At 39.1% G+C, this 21006-nt stretch overlaps 1 protein-coding gene across 10 annotated transcripts in view; it reads right to left on the bottom strand.

Moving 5' to 3' along the window:
• The window catches only part of KIAA1109 (KIAA1109 ortholog), an 87304-nt gene that overhangs the window by 34837 nt on the left and 31461 nt on the right, over nucleotides 1-21006 (bottom strand). For all 10 annotated transcript variants that reach the window (XM_038134405.1, XM_038134406.1, XM_038134412.1 and 7 more), the window contains exons 20-43: nucleotides 19654-19881; nucleotides 18925-19062; nucleotides 18494-18670; nucleotides 16711-16839; nucleotides 16417-16536; nucleotides 14539-14816; nucleotides 14177-14427; nucleotides 13479-13737; nucleotides 12259-13102; nucleotides 11411-11481; nucleotides 10755-10928; nucleotides 10349-10469; nucleotides 9371-9517; nucleotides 8896-9023; nucleotides 8581-8783; nucleotides 6977-7174; nucleotides 6152-6363; nucleotides 5762-5913; nucleotides 4747-4897; nucleotides 3774-3926; nucleotides 2289-2529; nucleotides 1508-1656; nucleotides 857-1076; nucleotides 45-203 (exon numbers count right to left, since the gene is read on the bottom strand). In XM_038134405.1, the coding sequence (XP_037990333.1) occupies nucleotides 45-203; nucleotides 857-1076; nucleotides 1508-1656; nucleotides 2289-2529; nucleotides 3774-3926; nucleotides 4747-4897; nucleotides 5762-5913; nucleotides 6152-6363; nucleotides 6977-7174; nucleotides 8581-8783; nucleotides 8896-9023; nucleotides 9371-9517; nucleotides 10349-10469; nucleotides 10755-10928; nucleotides 11411-11481; nucleotides 12259-13102; nucleotides 13479-13737; nucleotides 14177-14427; nucleotides 14539-14816; nucleotides 16417-16536; nucleotides 16711-16839; nucleotides 18494-18670; nucleotides 18925-19062; nucleotides 19654-19881 (4903 nt within the window). The remainder of the gene's footprint in view (nucleotides 1-44; nucleotides 204-856; nucleotides 1077-1507; nucleotides 1657-2288; nucleotides 2530-3773; nucleotides 3927-4746; nucleotides 4898-5761; nucleotides 5914-6151; nucleotides 6364-6976; nucleotides 7175-8580; nucleotides 8784-8895; nucleotides 9024-9370; nucleotides 9518-10348; nucleotides 10470-10754; nucleotides 10929-11410; nucleotides 11482-12258; nucleotides 13103-13478; nucleotides 13738-14176; nucleotides 14428-14538; nucleotides 14817-16416; nucleotides 16537-16710; nucleotides 16840-18493; nucleotides 18671-18924; nucleotides 19063-19653; nucleotides 19882-21006) is intronic.

The following is a 21006-nucleotide window of genomic DNA, read 5'->3' on the forward strand; positions in this document are numbered from 1 at the left end:
GCCAACCCAGAACCACCTGGAACTCAGCTGCAAATTAGCAATACCTGTTGGAAGGCTGTTGTGCCCAGACTTGGTGGCTGGACTTTCCTGCACGACGCTTCCCCTGTTGCCCACGGCATTGGACATCCAGTTATAGAAACTCACAGAGGAGGGCTCAGACAGCAAAGGGTGCTCAGACAACATGTCTGTGGCCACAGTGTTTCCTGTGCAGGTAAAGCAGAAATGTCAGCATTTCTTGCATCCAAGTCAGCAAAAACAAGGAACACGGCACAATTTCACTATAAACTATAAAAATAAACCTAATTCTCAAGGTTCATTCCACTCAATTGTGTCAAAGAGCACTATGGGTGCTACCACAGAAGTTACATGTGGCACTAATGGATGTTGCACTACACATGGCTTTGCGTTTGCATTTGCTCATCTCTACCATTAATTACAAAGGAGTCAAGAAACCAAAATACCTTTTTTTCTGAACAATATTTCAGTCCCTGACAGCAAAGGAGAGAGGTTTTAGAGAAAACACAGTATCAAATACAGTATGCAATTTACATATAAAGAAAAACTGATAACAATACACTCTGGAAAATAACACAGAGCATAAACACTTCAATACTTCAAGCTTCTAAAACATTCATTGAAAATAAACATTTTCATAAACCGTTTCTAAAAGTCTTCAACTTATCATATGCAAACTACATTACTGAAATATTAGTTTCAGCTCTCTTTTTGAGCTACTCACAAGGTTAAGAAAAAAAAATACAAAATGGTTATTTCCTCATTCATTCAAAAAGACTCGAAAATTATGCTACATCGTACCTGTTCATGCTACATCACACTTTTTTATGCTACATCCTACCTGTTCTTGTTAAAGAACTACTTTTAACTGCAGTTGAACTTCTTTGAGGAGTCCCTTCCAAGAGATTGTGCAGGCTAGGAAAGCTCCCAGTGAGATAGCTGAGCAGACTTTCCTTCCTTGGGCTTTCCCTGACTCCCATTCCAGAGCGGCCAACGTGCACTGGTGAATCTGTAGCTGTATCTCCACTGGTGTAACTCAGGGAATGATATGGATGGATGCCCTGCGAGCACAAAACAAAGAAGTGATTGAAGTACTGTGTACACCGCAAAAACAAAGCAACATTTGGTCTGAATGTAAGGTTGGAACACAATAATTTTACTTCAAGTTACTGGAAAGCTTTGCCAGTCTTCGATTTTGTACCATGACAGTTAAATCCTTGGTTCCGCTGCCATAAATAAAAGATCAAAGGCTGCAAAGGTTAGGGCACATCCTTAAATGATGCACATGAAGTTAATTGGCAAGAAAGACAACAAAGAACAGATGAAGAATATAGACCAACTGCCAGAGCATCCATTTTGTAAGGTCAAGAGCACACCTTCCATGTGCTAGAGTTACTTTTTGCATGCACCTATTCATCTGCAGCTACAGAACTGCTCCTGAACAGGCCAGCTACAACCCCCTTTGCCCCGGTGCCCAGCCCTGTGCACTCACCTTGATTTTCAGCACAGAATCGCTGTGAGTGTGAGTCTTGGACAACTTCCTCATGATCTCAGCACCGGTGACAGGCCCGGAGGAGGCGCTGGCAGGGGGAGGGCGATTGGCTGTTCCTTCCAGCAGCATCGTGTGCTCGCTCACAGTGGCTGCACCCAAGCAAACATTGTCCTCACTTAGACACATTTGGAGAACCAAGATTATCTATTATCCCGCACATTTATCTACAAGCAGTCATGAACTTCCAAGTGCTGGCACACATCTACACAGTGATGTCTGATTATAGACAAATAAGAACACGTCAGACAGGGGTGTGCTGGGTTTTGTTCAATAATCCAAGTGTTTCTGCTTAATCAAAACAGATATTTGAGAGAAGGGGGCAAAAATTTCCATTATACTTTATGATTACACAGAAATTTCTCACACAAACATCTTTGCTCTCTTAAAGCTGCTAACAGCTGTCTGGCTTTTAATTGAAAAGTAGCAAATAATTAAAATAATTTGCCGCACAAATTCATTTTGTGCAGCAAAAACCAAGCCCAAAGATGTGAAGAAAGAGAGGTCTCCTATTTTGTTTTTCCCTGAACAAGCACTAGTTACTAATACTGTAATTATCATTGTTAGCAGCAGCTTCAGAATGAAGATGATATAAAAAAAGAAGCTTGATAATTCTAAAAAGGAGACTATAATGTGTCAAGCATTAAAAGTAAAGAAGATACAAATGTCTGAGAGGAGCTGCTTGCCTCTATAAATTTTTATGAAGATGATAACATGAAAATACCTGCATCAAATTCAAACTCTGCTCCATCAGCACTCGTGTCACTCTGAAGGCCCCCTCCATTGTCCAATCCAAGGCCATCCTCGTGCTCGTGGCAGGCATTTGGCTGCAGTTTCATTGGCTGGGCTGGTCTGTGCAAGCTGACTCCTTTAAAGGCTGGGGTGACCACAATGAACTTCATCCACTGCCTTGCTAAGGCAACCAGACCTTTCTTTAAGGTCACTAAGGCAGGAAGACCATCACTCTTGAAATAAAGAAAAAACATTTTAAAATTCACATCACAGCATTTTGAAGTAAACTGGAGGGGAGAAAAAGCCAAAGCTCTCTTAAATCTCTGTACTGAAGAGGCTTATGACAAACATGCTGGCACCACAACACATCAAGCAAGAAGCCAAGGAACTGTGAGATAAAAATTACAGCTTCATTGAACAGAGTAAATACATTTATCTACATGACCTGAGGATCTAGCCCGAGAGGCCAAAAATAAACAACAGGAAGCAGGTTTGTTAAATATGAAGCTAAAAGCACTTGAGTAATTATCAGGCTCTGAGCGATGGGCTAAGAGTCACAGCAACTCTGTACAAACAGAACTGAAATTAAAAGGATTCTTTTTTCCATTGTTCATAAACAGTGTTTTAGGAACATAAATTTGAGGCCAAATATAGGGATTGTTTTGATTACATCACTGAATTGTTCTAAAGAAAAGAAAAGCTTGGTATTTTGACCACAAATCAAACTGTGCTATTTGTGCCACAAACTGTGCTATTCCTGATCACTGGCTCTCAGCTGAAAATGCTGAAAACCAAAGTGTTTAAATCTGACAGCTGTGGAATTGGATTATGAAAATGACACAAAATCAGGAATAAACACTCTTCCCTTCTGCCTGATGTTTGTTGAAATAAATATTTCCCACTACAATCTAGATATTAACATTCTAAAGCCATCAAGAAAAATATTAGATTCTTAAACCCAAAAGTTTGTACAATTCTAGTTCCTTCCTTCAACTGTCTGCATTACCCCAGTGTTTCTAGAAGACATGAAAACTAGTTCCAAGGAGAGAATTTGGAATAAACTAACCCGTTCATGCACTCGCCTCAATAATTGAGATTCATTCAATTTTAAAATCACAAAAAATGAAATCTTATAAGAAGGCCATTGAAATATGATAGAGAGGGAATGAAATCTGATAAAGAAAGCCATATAAAGTTTTAAAGGCATGTCTTTTTGGTTTATGATCTCACATATTTACTAATAAAATAAACTGATAAACATTATGCATATATACAGGTCATAACAAAAATAGTAGATACCAAAGAAAATGAAATGAGAGAAATAATATCTATTTATCACTTCAAAGATGCATATGAGTTTTGCTTATATTTTCTTGTTTGTTAACCTTCTTCAAACTGTTGCCAAATTTAAGATTTTAAAATTGGCATATTTGAAATTAAAGGACTGAGATATTTCCAGTTTTCCAGGGTAACTCACCATAGTGGCATCCTCAATAATGGAGTAATTTGCTTGATGAAGGTAATGGTGTAATATATTACAGAGTAAACAAGAGGGATTTTCTTGTAAAAAACGAGCCACTTTGGTAAGCCTGTTGTACTTGCTTCTCAGAGGGAAGTGCACACTTTTATTCTAGAATAAAATAAAAACATTTTCAACACATGAACATACTTGGAAACAGAGCATCAATGATAAGATTTCATCTAGGAGATAAACTTCCAACCTCATTTTGAACTTCTGCAACAAGGATTTGCCTCATGGGTACCCACCTTATTTTAAATACTGCATGTGAAAAATAATTCTGGAAGCATATTTATGTATATATATGAACCAATAAAAGAAATGCCTGGATTCAAATTGCAGGCCTTATAAAATTACATCTAGACTAATAGACATATATGCAAAGCTAGCTGCAATTTTTGAAGAAACAGTTTACTCCGAATTAAAGACAAAACAGGCACTTCTTAAAATTTGATTTGATGCTAGAAAGAGGGTAGGAAAAAGAAACAGGAAGGGAGGTAGGAATAAGAGACTGCTGCAAAGGATAATTTTTGAGCACAGCAGAAAACCAGCATCACACTTAGGTCATCCATCTCACTTTGTTAGACAGGATCTCAGTGTGAGCATCACATCCAAATCTTCCCACTAGATGGTGCCAATCCAACCAACAGCAAACAAAAATACTTCATAAAATATACCAGGCACTACAGCCATACTTTTTACTCTTATTTTACCTGCAGATGCACTCCTGTAAGAAGCATGAGACTTGGCTCTGCAATTCAGACTGTGTACAAAAAGCACAGCTTTTTGTGAACTCATGTGACCAATTCCAAAGGCTCACAAGAGATGCTCTAAGTTCGCCAGTGAAAACATCCAAAATTGCAAAAACTATATTTTGTCTATCACATTGTCCTGTTCTGATACGCTCATTGATTTTATAAAGGCCATTTACCTCTAGAGCTTCTGTCATAATGCACCCCATAACAGCACAGATTCGCAGGGTTCCTTCAGTTTCCAGCTTATTCAATGACGACTTCACTTGATCTATGGGAACAAGCCAAGCACCAACTGCAGGCGTTGCAGTGCTCAGGAGGTTCAGCTGCCTGTGGAGACAAAAAAAGAGAAAGGGGTGTTCACAGGCAGCAGCAGCAATGAGCAGGATTTTCTGGCGCTCTTATGAACGACAGTCAAATAGGTGGGACATTGATGCAAAGTAGTAAACACAGACTTACTGCCCAGAAAATAAGAACTGGCAAAAAGTACCTGAGGCAATTTCTGTGTTACTCACTCACACACTCATGATTCTTCTCACTTTTACTACTGCTATTCCTTCCTCTTCCCATTTGTATTCCCTGCTGAAATCATACACTTCGAAATTCTCATCACTGACTGAATCCCACATGAAGTGTCACATTTCATGAAGGACTTTTGCTGAAGGGCTGAGGCAAGAGTACCAGCAGAGTATTTTCTAACTTACGGCTCTCTACTGACAGACTGAAATACTTGGCTTATTCTACATGCATGATGTGAAAAACTATCTTAGAAATACAGATCTAGAACTTGATAGTGCAGTGGCAGTCAGGTAATGCATATCAGGTTGAATACCAAAAGCACTGAGCTACTCTGTTCACTGGCATTTCACCTACTCAAAACAAACACCTTCCCCTGCCTTTCTCCCTCAGACGTTTCCATCTCACCAGAAGTTGTTAGTGAGGGCTGTTTGTTTCATTTGGCTTTTTTACTCTTCCTTTTATCTTCTTTTAATCACATCTAACTAAGAATTTTCTAGCAGCACTTCCACAGAAATTACGACAATAAAAAACTGACGCAAGTCTTACTGTGATATACACAAAATCCAAATTATCATTTCCAAAGCTTCAAATTCCATTCAGAACCTACCAAATATAAATGCAATTTAACAAAGCAGAACTGCAGTTTTCCCTCTTTTATACCAGGTAAAACTATACCTTGAATATATATGGGCTGGGGAGCGCACATTGGTGGGAGCTGCAAAACTAAACCAAATTTCTTTGATTGTCAACTTCATGCTGCAGGAGTCAGGGGGAGGAGGCATCAAGGGAATATCTTTTTTCAGATCATCTGATTCAACACCTTCATCCTTCAAAAACAAGGAATCACGAAGTTAGAAGGGAAATTGTCTTCCAAAATCATTACACCGAAAGGCACTAACATACCATACATGCTCATAATTTTTTTTTCCCCACAGGCAGTTATGCAAAGCAAAATAAACTAATGCTGTCCACTAATCCTCCCAAGAGACCCTGCAGAAAGCTGGAATTTTAGTGTCTAAGCAAAGAGGATGTGTGACTAATGATTTCTACCCAGTTTGAACACACCTGCTCATCTGAAACTGAATTTCCATTAATATCTGAAGAGGGACTTATTCTGTCACAAGGGAGGTTATCTTCAGACACATCAGTGTTGTAGCCACTTCCAGTGGGGGAATCTGAAGAGTTGTTTGATGCAAGCAATCCGCCTCTCTCTGTGTCTCTTGATTTGCCCATGACTCCAAATGTGTTATACAGCACTGCCCCAGACTGTCTTCCCCCTGTAAAAATACCCAGACTGTAAAGGTTGGCAGCACATAAACAGCTGTAAGTTATGGCCCATAGGGAAGATCTGTGCTTAAGCAAAGAAATACACATGATTTTGCTTAAACAAGATGCATTACCATTTTATTAAACAACTTATCGCTACAATTTTGAGCTTCCACCACAAGTAGATGAAGAACACTCACATATAGGCTTTTTAAATATTCTCTGAAAAAAAAGTAACTCTGATAGAAAACACACACGTACTGTGGGTGTTTTTTTACTTTTTGTAAGTAGCTTTCCCCTCCCAGAGCAAAACCCTGGCTCTATAAGGCACTTCCTGTGGATAAGGTGAGGATTTGAGTGATGAGGGAAAGCATCAAATTCAACCTTAAGTCCAGAAACTGATGAAACCAGTTTATACAAAATTATTTCATATACTATTATTAGTGGCACAACTAATGTCTTCACTGCATAACCTATGAAATTTATTTACCACAGACATGTACTATCCAGCATCACCCAGATTCAACAATTTCTAATCAAATTATTGCTAAGCCAGAAGACCGAACAACAGAATTGTCAGTCATCTCATAAAACAAAATAATATACAGCTTTTAAAAGTTTTACCTTTTATAGTTAAATTTTCAATTCCACATTCAAACATTATCCAACCCCACTTCTCTTGACTCGGACCAATTCGAGCTACATCTGGAACAGCTTGTTGATCTGTTTCATCCACAAAAGTGAACTCATCCAACTCTTCCAAAGTAAAAAGAACTTTTGATTTCCCAAAAGGAATGGCTGTTATTGCACAAGTTCCAATATCTGTGAAAATAAATAGATAAATAAATATTTACTGCTTTGCTCCAAAATGGCAAAAAACTTCACATCTTCGAAAAAGCTCTCTGAGGTTTAGAGTGTTTTGGGCGAGTTATCCCTTTAGTATTCCTCAAACAGGAGGTGGGAAAATAAAAGAAAGAAAAACTTTCAACTTGAAACATGAGCAAGAAAAAGCACAAAAAGAGGGTAAAAAAAGCCTTGCTCTTGATCTGTTAATATGGGCAGGATAGTTTTTAAATTTGAAAAAAAAAGAAAAACAAGGTCTGAGCAACATTTTATATCATTTTATACCTAATGTTAAATATCCCAGGAAAAGAACTACAATGAGTCAATTATATCCCTTCTAATCCTTACTCTCTGCCTCCAATTTGTAACTGCACCCACTTTTAAAGTAAACATGAGATGCTAAGATCCTTAGAAAGGCTCTTCTCAAACCTTTTAAACAGAAGATGATTACATTTCTTGGTTAGAACTCCAAAACTGGCCTTCTTGAATGTCTGTAGGATACCTGACACAGGGCACTACTGCTAAGATTCTATCCACAGCTAAGTAAAAAGGAAGGTAACCATTTCAGTGTTCTCTGGTTTTGTTTTCCTCCAATTTGCTCACTCATCTTTACACAGCAGTGGGATTTTCTGTTGTTTATTTATTTATTGTGTATTTTTTAATCATCCTGGCTTTACAGAGTACTTCCTCATGTCTGAAGACTCCTGTTCCTTATGGATCAGAGTCAAAACTGGTATAGACTCCATCAAAATTGAAGCAATTTAACCAAAACTGCCTCTGCTTTTGGTCACCTTTTCCAGGTTAGTTTTTCCAGGATCAGGAGTTAGAGTAAAAGGTAACTCATAGCTTCTTGAAGGCATTTCCTTAACACAAACAACAAGGAAGTCAATTGGGTAGATCTCATTTTCAGCTTTAGAGTTGTTACAGTTAAAAATCTACAGGCTGTCATGCTGAAATTTCTGGCACAACAGGCACATTACTGAAAGTGTTAGAATGCAGTAAGAAAGCAAATAAGTGTAATTCATTCCCTGCAAAAGGTGACAAGAAATGGTAGCTGAAAAGAGATTAGCTGGTAGGAAGGGAGCTCAGGCCTCAAATTCCAGCAGTGCAGGTCAATATTCACAGGGCAACACATCTGCCACACAAACTGCTTCAAGTTTGTCTTGACAGCTTTTAGTTTGCCTAAGCTTAAATCTAGCACTTAATGGAATAATAATTCATCCCAAACTTCTTTTTCAAGTATGTGCAAAAGCTCTGGGTGCAAGTAGCTTTATATCCATGTTGATAAAAAACCTACAACCAAACGACAAGATCAAGACCAACTGTAACTACTTGCTTCTATTAAAACTGACATTTCCACGTACTGTCGTAATATTGTTCAATACCTGTCGTATCAAGACCTCTAAGCTGTCCATGAACACGATGGATGTTCAATTTAGCAGCAATTTCTTTTCCTTTTTCTGCTCCAGAGTTGGATCTCAGTGAGCCAGAAGACTGGGGCTGCATTTTGCTGATTTGGATGTAACGATCAAACGTGACAGAATTCCTCCCAGCTTCTGCATTGTTCGAAGTCTCCTCAACTATACCCCTTTACAATATCAGGGAGGAAAAAGCAATTAAGCAAACCTCAAGATAAACAAAAAACAAATCAAAATAAACATGTCTGAAGTTTGACAGACAGTGACATGTACTGTTCTTACCTGTTCATACGAACTTGAGTAGCAATTCTATCAAAACACAAAGCTACTAGGGAAACGTGAGTCACGGTTTTGCTGGAAGAAGCTCCTGGAGATTCATCCACAGATGCTTGTAGCAAACACAGGTTCACCTGCACACAATTCCATCAAAGAGTAAAGACATTTGGAAAAGCACGTTACATTAATCACTAATTTCTGATAGAACCTTGTCTTATACTTTCAGATAAAAAAGAAAAATAAAACTGCCATACCCAGAACATAATTTAAAGACATGGCAGCCAGTTACCCCTATGGTGGTTGATATTAAACTATGGCATGTCTACCATGATAAAATTAAGCAGCTCCAAAATTCAAAACTTTAGTTCTCTAGCACAAATGCACAGCTTCTATTCAGCTTTTGGGGATCAAACAGGGATCCAATATAAGGGTCATTTTGTGAGGCACTTTTCCACTGATAAGCTTAAAAAAAAGTTGTTACCTTTGGAACTGTGACATTGGCCTGAAGACCTTTAATTGTCACATTATCTTGCTTAAGTGAGAGATTGGTCTGTGCTGGTCCCTGGTTTGTTGTTCCTGTTGTGGTGGTGTCTATTTTTGTTCCTCTGATGTCTTGCTTCGAAGACAACTTCAAGAGGGGAGGAAAATAATTTATTAGCACAAACTCAAGAGTGGCTGAGCACAGGAGTAACAGGATATTTTATTATTGAACCAAATTTATTATTATTGAATCAGAAAGAGATTCTGACTTTATTTGAGGCAATTTACCATGATTTCCAGAATAAGGGCTGCAGCACTTAGAGGTACAGTAGGTCTAAAACCATAAGGGCAGCAGTGCCATTCTGCAGTAAACTTTAACAACAAGACTTCAGCTGGAAGTTTGAATTCTACACATGTAAGTTATGTAAAATAAGTTACTATGAAAGAAGTTACTAGTGTCCACTACACTGTGAAGTCTAAGAAACCATAAAATATAAATATGGTCATTACATTGGGCAGAAAAAAACCCTAATTCTGTAGAACTACCCTACAATTCTATTTAAGTTAAATTAATTTTTAAGGTCTCAGATGAACTGCAAAAAAAAGCCCACAGGCATTTTCACAGCTCTCCCTAACTACTATAAAACAGTAAGCAACATCTCACTGAGATTAATGTAAAACTTAAGAATACCAGCTATAGTAATTTCAAAGAACAGAATGTGTGATTTCATGTGATGTGAATTACTCTAGACCATCCAAAACAGAAAAACTTCAATCCTGTCAATGATTTCTGGACAGTGAAAGGCAATATATAAGAGTTGATTATGAAAATGCATGTAAGTATGCATACCAAATTAATTGAGCTATTAATTTAGCTATTGTATGTCAAAACACAAAATTCAGTTTAAACCATTTTTATCTAAGATACAGAAAACAGCATTCTCTCAAATCCACGTGGATTTCCCTGTTTTTTCCTCACATTTTCTGAGAAGCTGGTCTTGCTGTTCTGCACAGCATCCCTCAGAACTTTGCAGTGCAGGTCGTCCACGATTGCTGCCGGGTGCCGGGAGCTGGCACAGTGCACCATGGCCTCGATGTATCTGTGAGGGGAAAAGAGCCACAAGAGACCACTGAAACTCCCAGTTTCACATGGCACACCCATCAGCCACGTGTAATTAACACTACAGAGGAAAAACAAGGACTGACAGACACAAAGGGCACTTCCCATTCTTCCAGCCACCTCATGGGAAATGCAGAATTACATCCGGTGGGCACCAGGCCCTGCTGTTCCATCAGCCACGCTCTTCAATCCTTTTATCTAAGCCTTTGCTAAACAGAACAGCTGTGATTTTAGACAATTTTTAGTACCATCAAAATAAAATTACCTGTCCAGCGCCTCTGCTACAAGAGGAGTCAGAACTACATCGACAGTTCCTTTTACTTCCACGATTGCCGTTGTCCGTGTCTGGAAGACCGGGTGATCCAACGTCCATTCCTCTGTTATTGTTTCATCATCTGTATTCTCTGCAGACTTCTTATCCAAGGGAGTGTAAGGTGTGCTAAACAAGCCAAACACACATCAGTGATCAGGCTTTGTAAAAATAAATACAAAAGTGTTCTGGTATCATTTTAACTCTCAATGAAATCCACATAACAGCAGGTTTCTTCTACTGTGTATCTTAGAAAGTACAGAAATACAATCCTAGGGTAAGGGATTACCCTCCCTAAATTAAAGTTCAGCTTCTGGCAATGAAATGGACACTTGTCATTAGCACCCCCAAATTCATCTAAATGAAATCACCATTCATCATCTTGAAAACGTACATGTGAAATAATTTAATGCTTGCATTGTGTACTTTCTGTTTGACCAAACCCAAATATTTCATAATAGAATGATCTGTTCTGAAATAGATCTGGTACTGAAAACTACTGCTGTAATCAAATTTTGAAAGGGCTAGTGGGAGACAAAATATTTCAGATGAGTATCATGAAAATCCTACTCTTGAAAAATATGCTAATAATGTCAGGCTGTTCCACTTACTTAGATGTTGATCCTGTAAGCTGCATGCCTCTGTCCAGTAATGAATTAGCTGTGAGACCCTGTTTAACAATCTAAGATAAAAGTGCAAAGAAGTTTATTACATTCCTTCCATATATGATAAAAAACCCAACCAAGGGATCTTTAAAAATTTCCCCTTAGAGCTGTTTTTCATAAAAGAACCTTAGAAGCAGATTCTCCAATATAGGATACAGGAACTCCTAGGTTTGCTTTTTAAATTCCTGAAAAATCAGATTACACTGTTTTTACATAAACATTGATTTACTGCTTTTAAAAAAGCCCTTCAAATATTAATCTACATAAGGCTTGCATCAACACAAAACTTTTCTGCAAAATGATAAATTCAATTCCAGAGCTCAAACACCTGCTTTATATCAAGTCATTTCCATTATTTTTCATATATTTCAGTTCAGCTCCTTCCTTAATCATGTAAGCTCAGGTCACTTAAAAAAATAATTTCCTAAATCTGAGTTGCAATTTAGTTTTGAAATAAAGCACTGAGAGCCTGAATTATATTTTATCAGTATTAAATGTACTGCTATTGCAATTCTGTATAATGTATTTTAAACAAAACTCACATAAATGTCCTCCAGCTGCATATCATTCAACAAATAGCATTTTTAAGTGCAACAATGATTACTCAGAACACACATCCACAGAATTTTAACTCCTTTTTTTGCCCACGACCTTCTAGCCACTCTGCCCCATGATATGAAGTCAGAAACTCAAGGTTTAACTAAAGAAATTTCAAGTTTCTTGTCACTTATTCACACAACTGGTACTAAGCCATTTTAAGTTATTTTGAATTCTTACTCCTCCATCTTCCCTACCTTAAAAGTTGGGACAGAGAGCTGCTCAAAGGATGAGGAACTTTCTTCACTCGTGGGTGTGTCAAGGTCTAAAGGGCGATGCAAAGAGGATTTGGAAGTTCTTTTGTTAGTTGGATGCTTTACTGACCAGTTGATCACCTGGAACTGTGTCAGGTAATTTTGGTAACATGCCATTACAGGCTGCTGGGAAGTGATTTGCTCCCGTTCCAGAGTCTTCTCGGCGTCCAGGACGTACATGTTGTCAGCATGCTCATCATCTCCTCCCAGAGCTGAAACAAATGAAGCCTGGGAAGGATGAGTCTTAATTGGCAGCGTTTTCATATCTTGACTGATTTCTCTATGGATTGTGCTTGTTAAGGGTCCTTCCACGCTGTGATAAATAGACCCCCTACTGTATTCAGCTTTCTGAGCTTGCTTTTTTCTCTTCTTCCTCCCTGGATAGGTTCCTGGACCTTCATCACTGCTTATGGGCTCAAACTCTTCTGCAGCTGAAAAATAAGCCTCGCTATCCGCCATGGACATACTGGAATCCATGGAGCGGTACTGGTGGAAGGAGTTGGAATCTGCTGACGGCGTATAGGGGAAAGAGCCAAAGCTCCTCCTCTGCTTCGGGGAGTCCAGGACGTTCTCGTCGCTGCGGGACACGTCGCTGCTGAACTGCACTCCCACGGGCACGGGCTGCTTGTCCCCGTAGAACGCTGCCGTCAGGCTCTTGGTGCTGCCCAGCCGCGTGGAGCACACGGACGCTTGTCTCTTCAGGGGGGACCTCATGGGGGACTGGCCCACGGGCCTCTCCTGGGGCCCAGGGGATGCAGGCCGGCCCTCTGCACCCTCCACAGTGACACTGGGAACAGAAATAAACACTTCATTTGCTTATTTCATTACTAGTGCTTCTCTTCCTGCACTGTAGCAGCTGTCAAATGCATCAGTGATTCTGTGACTCTCTATTAGCATAGCCATTATTTTCATAATGCTGGTTACATACTGAACAGAGGATGTAAAAGCAAACATTTAACAGTAAGTGCTGGTACCTTTACATGCTGGACTTCCTACCTAGCTCAGGTAACCATCCCCTATTAGGGGTCCAAATCGGCTTTCAAATAGGAAACGCATTTCAGCAGCACCATTAATGCTTGAAAAATAGCTAAATCAAAGGCTTTTCTTACATCTTAGAGCATTCAAGAGTTGAATTATAGGCTTACCCAGACAAGACTACTAACCTTCCATGAGCATCTTCCCTTTTTGCACTGGGCAGGAAGTCCTTCTGTCCCAGGTGATCCTCAGCAGCGGATGAGGGGCTGTCCTTCTCACCTGCAAGCAAGGGCAGGGCAGCACTGGAGCTGCTTGTTTCCTCTGAAGAGGAGGAGGAGCTGTGGGAGCGCAGTGGTACTTGAAGGCTCAGATGTTGTGCTTTCCTTTCCACTTCTATGCCCACAGATCTGCAGTCCCAATCTTTTCTTTTGACACCATTTGCTTTCCCTAGGATCAGGGAAGGAAAAGAAAAACTGAGTATCTGATAACACATCTGCAGTGGACTCTTACCTGCGTACTGAAATAAAAATCATTATTAAATAAAAGCCCTAGTTTTGAAATCCATGAACATACTAGCATGTTATCCTGACAAAAATTAATAAACTTATGTCAGAAAAACATCAGATAGTCTCAGTAGGCTGCTTTCTATATAAGCAGAACAAGTCAAAAATGTTCTTTTTAGTCAGTAAGGAGGTGCATGTTAACATAAAAATCCAGCATATGAAAGCTTGCTCAAGCTCTGCCTGCTCTTAGAAGGGGTCAAGCCACAAGAGCACAAGCAGTTGTACTTAATTAATCAGATTCATAAACACTACAAATAGCAAAATGTTAAGAAATTATACTTTTGGGCAAAATAGAGTAAAAATGCAGTACAGGGCATTCTCACCATCTAAAATTTTAGGAATCTCCTTAGTGATTATCCATTCTCCTGGCTGCAGTAAAGACTGCCCATAAAACATATCAGATTCTGCACTTGTGCTTGAGAAAGCAGAGCTGCTTGAAGGTGTCAGTTCCTCAAGTTTAAAAAAATCCAATCCCGTTAAGGTGCCACCGAAGAACCGACAACCACCGAGACAGCCACACTTGTTCTTGCTTCTCTTATTTCTCAAATTATCATCAGGCCACAAAAACCACAACCTACAAAAGGAAAAAGAGCAGAAAACAAAACATGACCACGTTGAAGCTCAGTGAAAGCACAATTAACAAATATCCCCCCACAAATGCACCTCCCTGAACCACACTGCTCACCTCTTGGTTCGGTTATCGTGCGTTTCCAAGAAATGCCTCTGCACCTCGTGTTTAGAAGGATGATCTGCAGCTAAAGCAATGTCAGCAGTGATGAGGCCCAGGTTGACAGAGCCAGCTTCCAGCCAGTACGCCCTCCTCAGTATTGGCTGGAGGCCAGTTCTGCAGTTGTTCACCTGCTCGACATACTGCCTGAGCTGCAGGTCCTGGATGGCAGCACTGATGCCTTCCCCGACAGACTGGTTGTGGAGGTTGCAGTTTGCAATGCGTATGGCACCCATCTGCAAACAGGATTTAAACAGGAACTCTGAATATTTGTCAGTGAAACAAAGGAAGAGCGGCCTTAAACCAGTTAACACTTCCCAAACTACAGCCCAAAAAGATCTCAGTAAAATTCTCTCTGGGGAAGCAGTTTTATTTGCAAGTCAGCACACACACAAAGGGCAAACTTAGAAATTAATCTCAGACACTTTTTACCTAAAAAAAAAAAAAAGGCACTTAGAAGCATCCTTTTGTAAACAAAACAGAAAACAACTGTCAATAGACACTCTCATGAAACTTAAAAAAACTTAAATCATTCACTTTTTCACTGTCATCTAAAATGCAAAAAATTTGAATCTTTCAAACTTCAGTCCTCAAATTTCATAGAATCTGAAGACATTGGATGACATTTCCTGCACAGCTTGAGTTCTCTCCAAAACGTCACCATGAAGTACCTGAAATTTCAAAAGGAATTTCCCAATTCGAAACAAATAAAAGCTGAAAGATAACCCAGCCATGGAAGAGCTACCCACAGGCTTAGTATTAAATTATTGTTTCTCATCTCTGTCACAGATTATGAAGGACCACTGGAAACCTGCTTTTTTTTTTTTTTTTTTTTATTTGAATGAAACACATTCAGGATATAATTTTCTAGAGTGGTTCAGGTTATTAAGCTGCCTTTGAAAATACTGCCATTCATATTTATGCCTACAGACACTGTTAATATTTATAATGGTGCTTTTTAATATTGGATTCAAAAGAATCTGGAGGCTCAAACATATTTTTTACTGCCACAGGGCAGCAAGCCATTCAAATGATGAGATACCACGTCATTAAAGAAATGTTTAAAATAATTACCAGTGCCCTTTAGTTAGATTCTTTCTCATAATGTGAAGCCGTGCCCAAAACTTTTAATTTTAAGTCTACCATTTAAAACTGCATTTATTAACTAACAGCACAATTACTACCGAGTTATGTCAGCATGGCAGTTTTCTTCTTTGCTTTTGTTACCATAACTCAACTGTATCTAAACTTATACTTAGCTACACTGAGTAAATTATTCCTTTTTTTTTCTGCGCAGTAGGATAATGGAGAGAATATCAGCTCTTCTCTGCACAGCCCTTATTGAACAGAGGATTCAGCCAGGCAGTGGCACAAACACTTCTCCCTTCTCTACCAAAGATACATCTAAATTCACACAAGAGGACCGTGAGTTATCCAGCACTGACTTGTACATGATCCACATCAATCATTTCGATTTGGTGAATTATTTATTCGCAGCACAAGTTCTGATCAACTCTCAGGCACAAACACTGAGATTTATATTGCCTGGAGCATTCTAAATTATTTTATACCAACTCTGCAGCTTCCACTTTGATTCTGGGAGACATATACTCCTCCTTACCATTTGCCAACATAATTAATGGAATTATTAAACAGAAGCCAAATTGATCTACTCCTGGCCAAGTCCATTATGACTTCTTATCACTTAAAGTTTTCGAAATTATGCTTAACCATTGCATGCAAGCAAACCATCAATTCAGGTAGATATTCTATCAAAAAATACAAATATCTCCATTGACAAAGCCTTTTAATTGCTGTTAAGAGAACTATTTTTACCTTGATATTGGTGGCACAGCCATGTTCTACCACATAGAGATCTGCTCCATCCATGGCTAAGCGTGTCATCGTGTACTTTAAGTCATCCGACGTCGGGCATGGCCCAGGCACAGAGTTTGTCTGAAGAAAAAGCAAAAAGAAAGAATAAAGGAATAAAACATATAAACATCTATTAAAGGGCTTAATTGGGCTGAGACTTTTATTTATGTTCTGGTAACACTGAGGGTGGATTTGTGAAGTGTTCCAGAGAACCCGTGCATGTCCAGTGAGCAGCGGGGGTGGATGAAAAGGTACCTTTGGGTCACAAAAGCGGCGATCGATGCCGTGCTGGCACAGGATTACAGATTTGGGCCTCTCCAGCTCAAACTCCCGGCACACCACATGGAACACAAAGGTCTGCCCCCATTCCAGAAGGCAGGCGAGCTGTAAGCAAACAACAGCATCCATCAACACCCACACAAAATGGACTTGTGGTGTTCCATGGAGAAGAGAAAACAACCCCAAGGGCTGGGATGTGAGCGGGAGGCTTCAGCACACCCTCCTGGCTGCAGCACCTTCCTGCTACTCAAGGCTGATTTTTATTCTTGTGTGCACCACAACATGTAAGTATGTACCTTCTCATGGAAAAGCACGGTGACATGAAACAATTTCCTAAATTATTTGTTAGTAAAAGGCAGCAGCTTTTGCTCTTGCAGTCAGCTGAGAATTTCAGTGTAAAGACAGAGCTCCCTCAACTTCATCACAAAGAATAGCTCAAGGTACTTCATTACCATTCATAATTTAAATGTCAGATTTGCTTCTATAAAAGCAACAAAGTCGCATTTAGATAGCACAGGAGGAAACTGGCTCAACAAAACACTGCTGATTCTTGCTAGACCTAGTAATTAGCCTATTGTTGATTTAAGTCTTTTATATAGTTAGCTCGCTCATAAAGGAAATGATTCATGACTGTCTGTCTGTTATGAGAGGGAAATGGGTTTTCTTCGGCTTGCCAAAGGAAAGGGCACTTAAAATCAGCAGTAATTTGAATGGAATTTAATCTAGCTATGACTCCTGCACAAAATCACTCCTCCTCCATTCTGTGTAGTCCCTTCACAAATTCTTGTAATACATCACACTATGGAGGGAAAAAAGCCAATGAACCTGAAACAGCAAATTCAAGCGCTGACAACTTAAAAAAAATAGAATTGCATACAATTGAGGATGGCTTTATGAGGCAAGAAAATCCTTCAGTTGCATTAAGCCTTAAGAAATGTTCTTTAACCTTGGAGTACTTTGAACCAACAAAGTATCATTTTGAACCATAGTGGAGCAAATCCTACACGTCATCTAAATCAGTGGCAGCATTTTGGGAAGTACCACAACAAATGTCTGTATATGTAGCAAGAAAACATCTATTATTTAGATTTACTAAACTTGCTTGTATGCCTTATTTTATTTGCTGCAGGAGTCTCCCAATTAAATAAGTGCTTAATCCTAGAAATAATACCAATTTTTAGAGGAACAAGAAGATGTAGAAGTGTCTTCAAAAATTAAAAGTAATTAAAGTAAATAGTAACTACTAAATAAAATGTATGGACTTTTCTTGTGCCTCAGAATACACTGGCAAAGCAACCCTCCTTTAAAGATCTGGCAGATCAGAGCAGAAATAAATCAGAATCATCTGCCTGTTGTACACTTGGAGTCATTCACCTAGGTGGAAAGACCAATGTAACACAAATGGCAAAATTAAAAGGGGTTAGTGCTAAGACTGACCTAACAAAGTGCAATACTGGGACAGCAAACTATGTTCCCGTGGGACCAAGGAGCAGAATTTATGCAATGAGCAGCTACCCCTGAGGCGTGTCCATACTGTGCTCCCACAAATGATCTCATTTGCCTCCTTCTTTAAAACATCACTCTGACAATGGCTCATTCGGCATCTCCTGCCCCTTTACAGAAATTATTAGATTTTAAAGCTATAAAGTAAAGGTTACTTCAGGCACAGATCGCGCGCTTTTCAGAAATCCATGCTATGACAGTTCTAGAAGGAAGAAGGGTAACACTTCAGTACTTCAGATTGGTTTCTGGATGGTACCTGCGGTGCTGTCACTTTGGCTGTGAGGCTTCCAGCCTGCACATCTATCAGCCAGGCATACTCCAAAGTGTCACTTCCCAGGGGCAGCCCTTCTGCAGAAAACATAGCGTGGGCACGGAGCTGCAGGCCCGACAGGCTGATGTGACCCTCCCGGAGCACCTCATCCACTGCAGGGCGCTGCCGAGGATAAGGAAGTGAGAGGCAATTCTTAGCAAAGATGCAACACTAGCTTAATTTAATCCTATTTATTTTACTGACAAAAAAATCTGGAGAAAAGTAAAGATTTTGACAAAATACGCATCCGATTTTTCTTATGACTCACAAGCCTTAATAAAACCTTTGCACAACAGGAAAATTTCTACCAAAAAATAATTCAATTTTAAAATCAACACAACTTCCACAACACAGCCACACAAACGCTGACTGACTACCTGATAATTGTCATTCAGAAACAGATTCACTGGAGACAATACAAGCTGAAGCATTGTTTCTCTAAACCCTTTCTTCATCTCGAAACACAGCCTCTCCAAGAAAGCTGTAGGGCAGTCTGGACCATCTGGACTGCAATGCTGAAATAAAAGATAAACACAACTGTTTCAGAACCTGGAAGCACATAACATGGTTGAAACTTTACTATCAGCTGCAAACCTATGAGCACGAAGTATGCCGATTTTCCTCTCAGTGCATACTCAAGAAGAAGCCTGTGCAACTTGAAAAACCTTTTGATAACTGCATAAACAGTAATTCAAAAAGATGTGGATGAACCCTATGTTTTATCTGGATTTTTTTATTCTGGGGTTCCTTCAGAACTCAGGAATATAGAGCAGACTGCACCATTATACGACAAATAAGCTAATCAGAAGAGAAATTGTAATGGTCAATCAAAAATATCACACAAATCAAGTTCTGGGAATAACAAACATATTAAAAAACTATCCAGTTCTGCCTACCAGATTAACAAAATAAATCCTGTCTCCAAGTTGTTTAGATAGCCACAGTTTCAGCAGAGAGTATCTACACATTTTGGTATGTATGCTTATATTTTGCTAAGTACCACGGCAACTAAATGTTCCAGGCAGTTAAATGTGGTTCCAGATTATGCAACTAAAAAAGAAATAAATTACATGAAGGAAATGATTTTATTATTATGAAGTACTTACCACTGGCAATCTCCCATGCACTTTGTACAAATTAACAAGCACAGTGATATCCCATGGGCGCAAAGTCAAAGGGTGAACGGGCTTGACTGAAATTTCATTTTCTCTTCTGTCATTTTCCACTCCTACAGCTGTCCAGCCAGAGCTTGAGGATGTTGACAGGGACAAAACAGGGCTTGAAATGATCTCTTCAAAGTCAGTGTACATGTCATCTTCCCCAAAATAATTTTCCTAGGAAAAAGAATTGTTATGATCATACAGAAAACACATGAAAAACATGCAGGCAATGAATTGAAAGACAAATCAAATCTTCTGGTTTTAATCCTCCCTAAAATAAGTGGCATAGCTATAACCTACAGCTAAAGGAACATAGATACTTTTAGGAAAACTGAATAGCTTGAATGTGCAAATTTAGCCATTGTGCTTTGCAGAAAATGTAGGCAGCTCTGTAGTTCTCATAGTACTGGTATTTGAGACACACGCAATACAAGTAACTGAATTATTACTGACACTTCTAAACAGATTTTGTGCTTTTAAAGATACATAACAGAGTAAGAACACAAAACGCATCTTGCGGGAAGTCATCCTCCTCCAACTTGCTGAACCTTTTTTTCAGCAGGCTTAAATGTCTTCAACATGCTTCTAAAATACTAGGTCATAAACATTTCTTGCTCGGGTTAAAAGCCACCTTGTGCCTAAGCAAATCCTCTTCAATTATCTAAGGCCAAAGTAACACTGCCAAATTCTACTGGGAAACAGAGAATCCATCAGGTTTCTGGCAATCTATCACATCTTCTCCCTTAAAAGAACAGCTAAACTCTCAAGAAGAATTTTCTTGCAGTGATTTTTAATAAGGCAGACCCAGCAGAGGGTGGTAGGTGCTCCAGTAACTCAATCCTGACAACTCCTGCTGTGAATCATTCATTTCCAGACAGTAAACCTTTAGCAGGGTGTGCTACACCAAAAAAACCACCTCCCAAGATTAGAAGGCTTTACAAAGCTGTAAGGACAATGTGTGTGCAGTTCTCTACACCGTGCATTAAAAAAAGATCAATGAAAACAAACTGAAAGCAACCACAAGTCAGGAAAACAAACATTAAAAAAAAATCCTCCTAGAAATCTTTAAAGAGATGATCCCAGCACAGCTGGACTAAAAGTTCTAAACAGAGTCACAAAAATGCTAAAAAGAGCAATAAATGCACATTTTCATAAACAAGCTATTAATCAAAAATTTCTCTTGAGAAACAGAATAGAAAAGCTAAATTTTACGTGAGAAATCTGCACCTAAAAACAAAATCATTACAGAAGCACGGATCTAATGCAGCACTGTTCACATTTATCTCCAGAGGCAAAAAG

The sequence above is a fragment of the Motacilla alba genome, chromosome 4 (assembly GCF_015832195.1).
Source record: "Motacilla alba alba isolate MOTALB_02 chromosome 4, Motacilla_alba_V1.0_pri, whole genome shotgun sequence".
Taxonomy (NCBI): domain Eukaryota; kingdom Metazoa; phylum Chordata; class Aves; order Passeriformes; family Motacillidae; genus Motacilla; species Motacilla alba.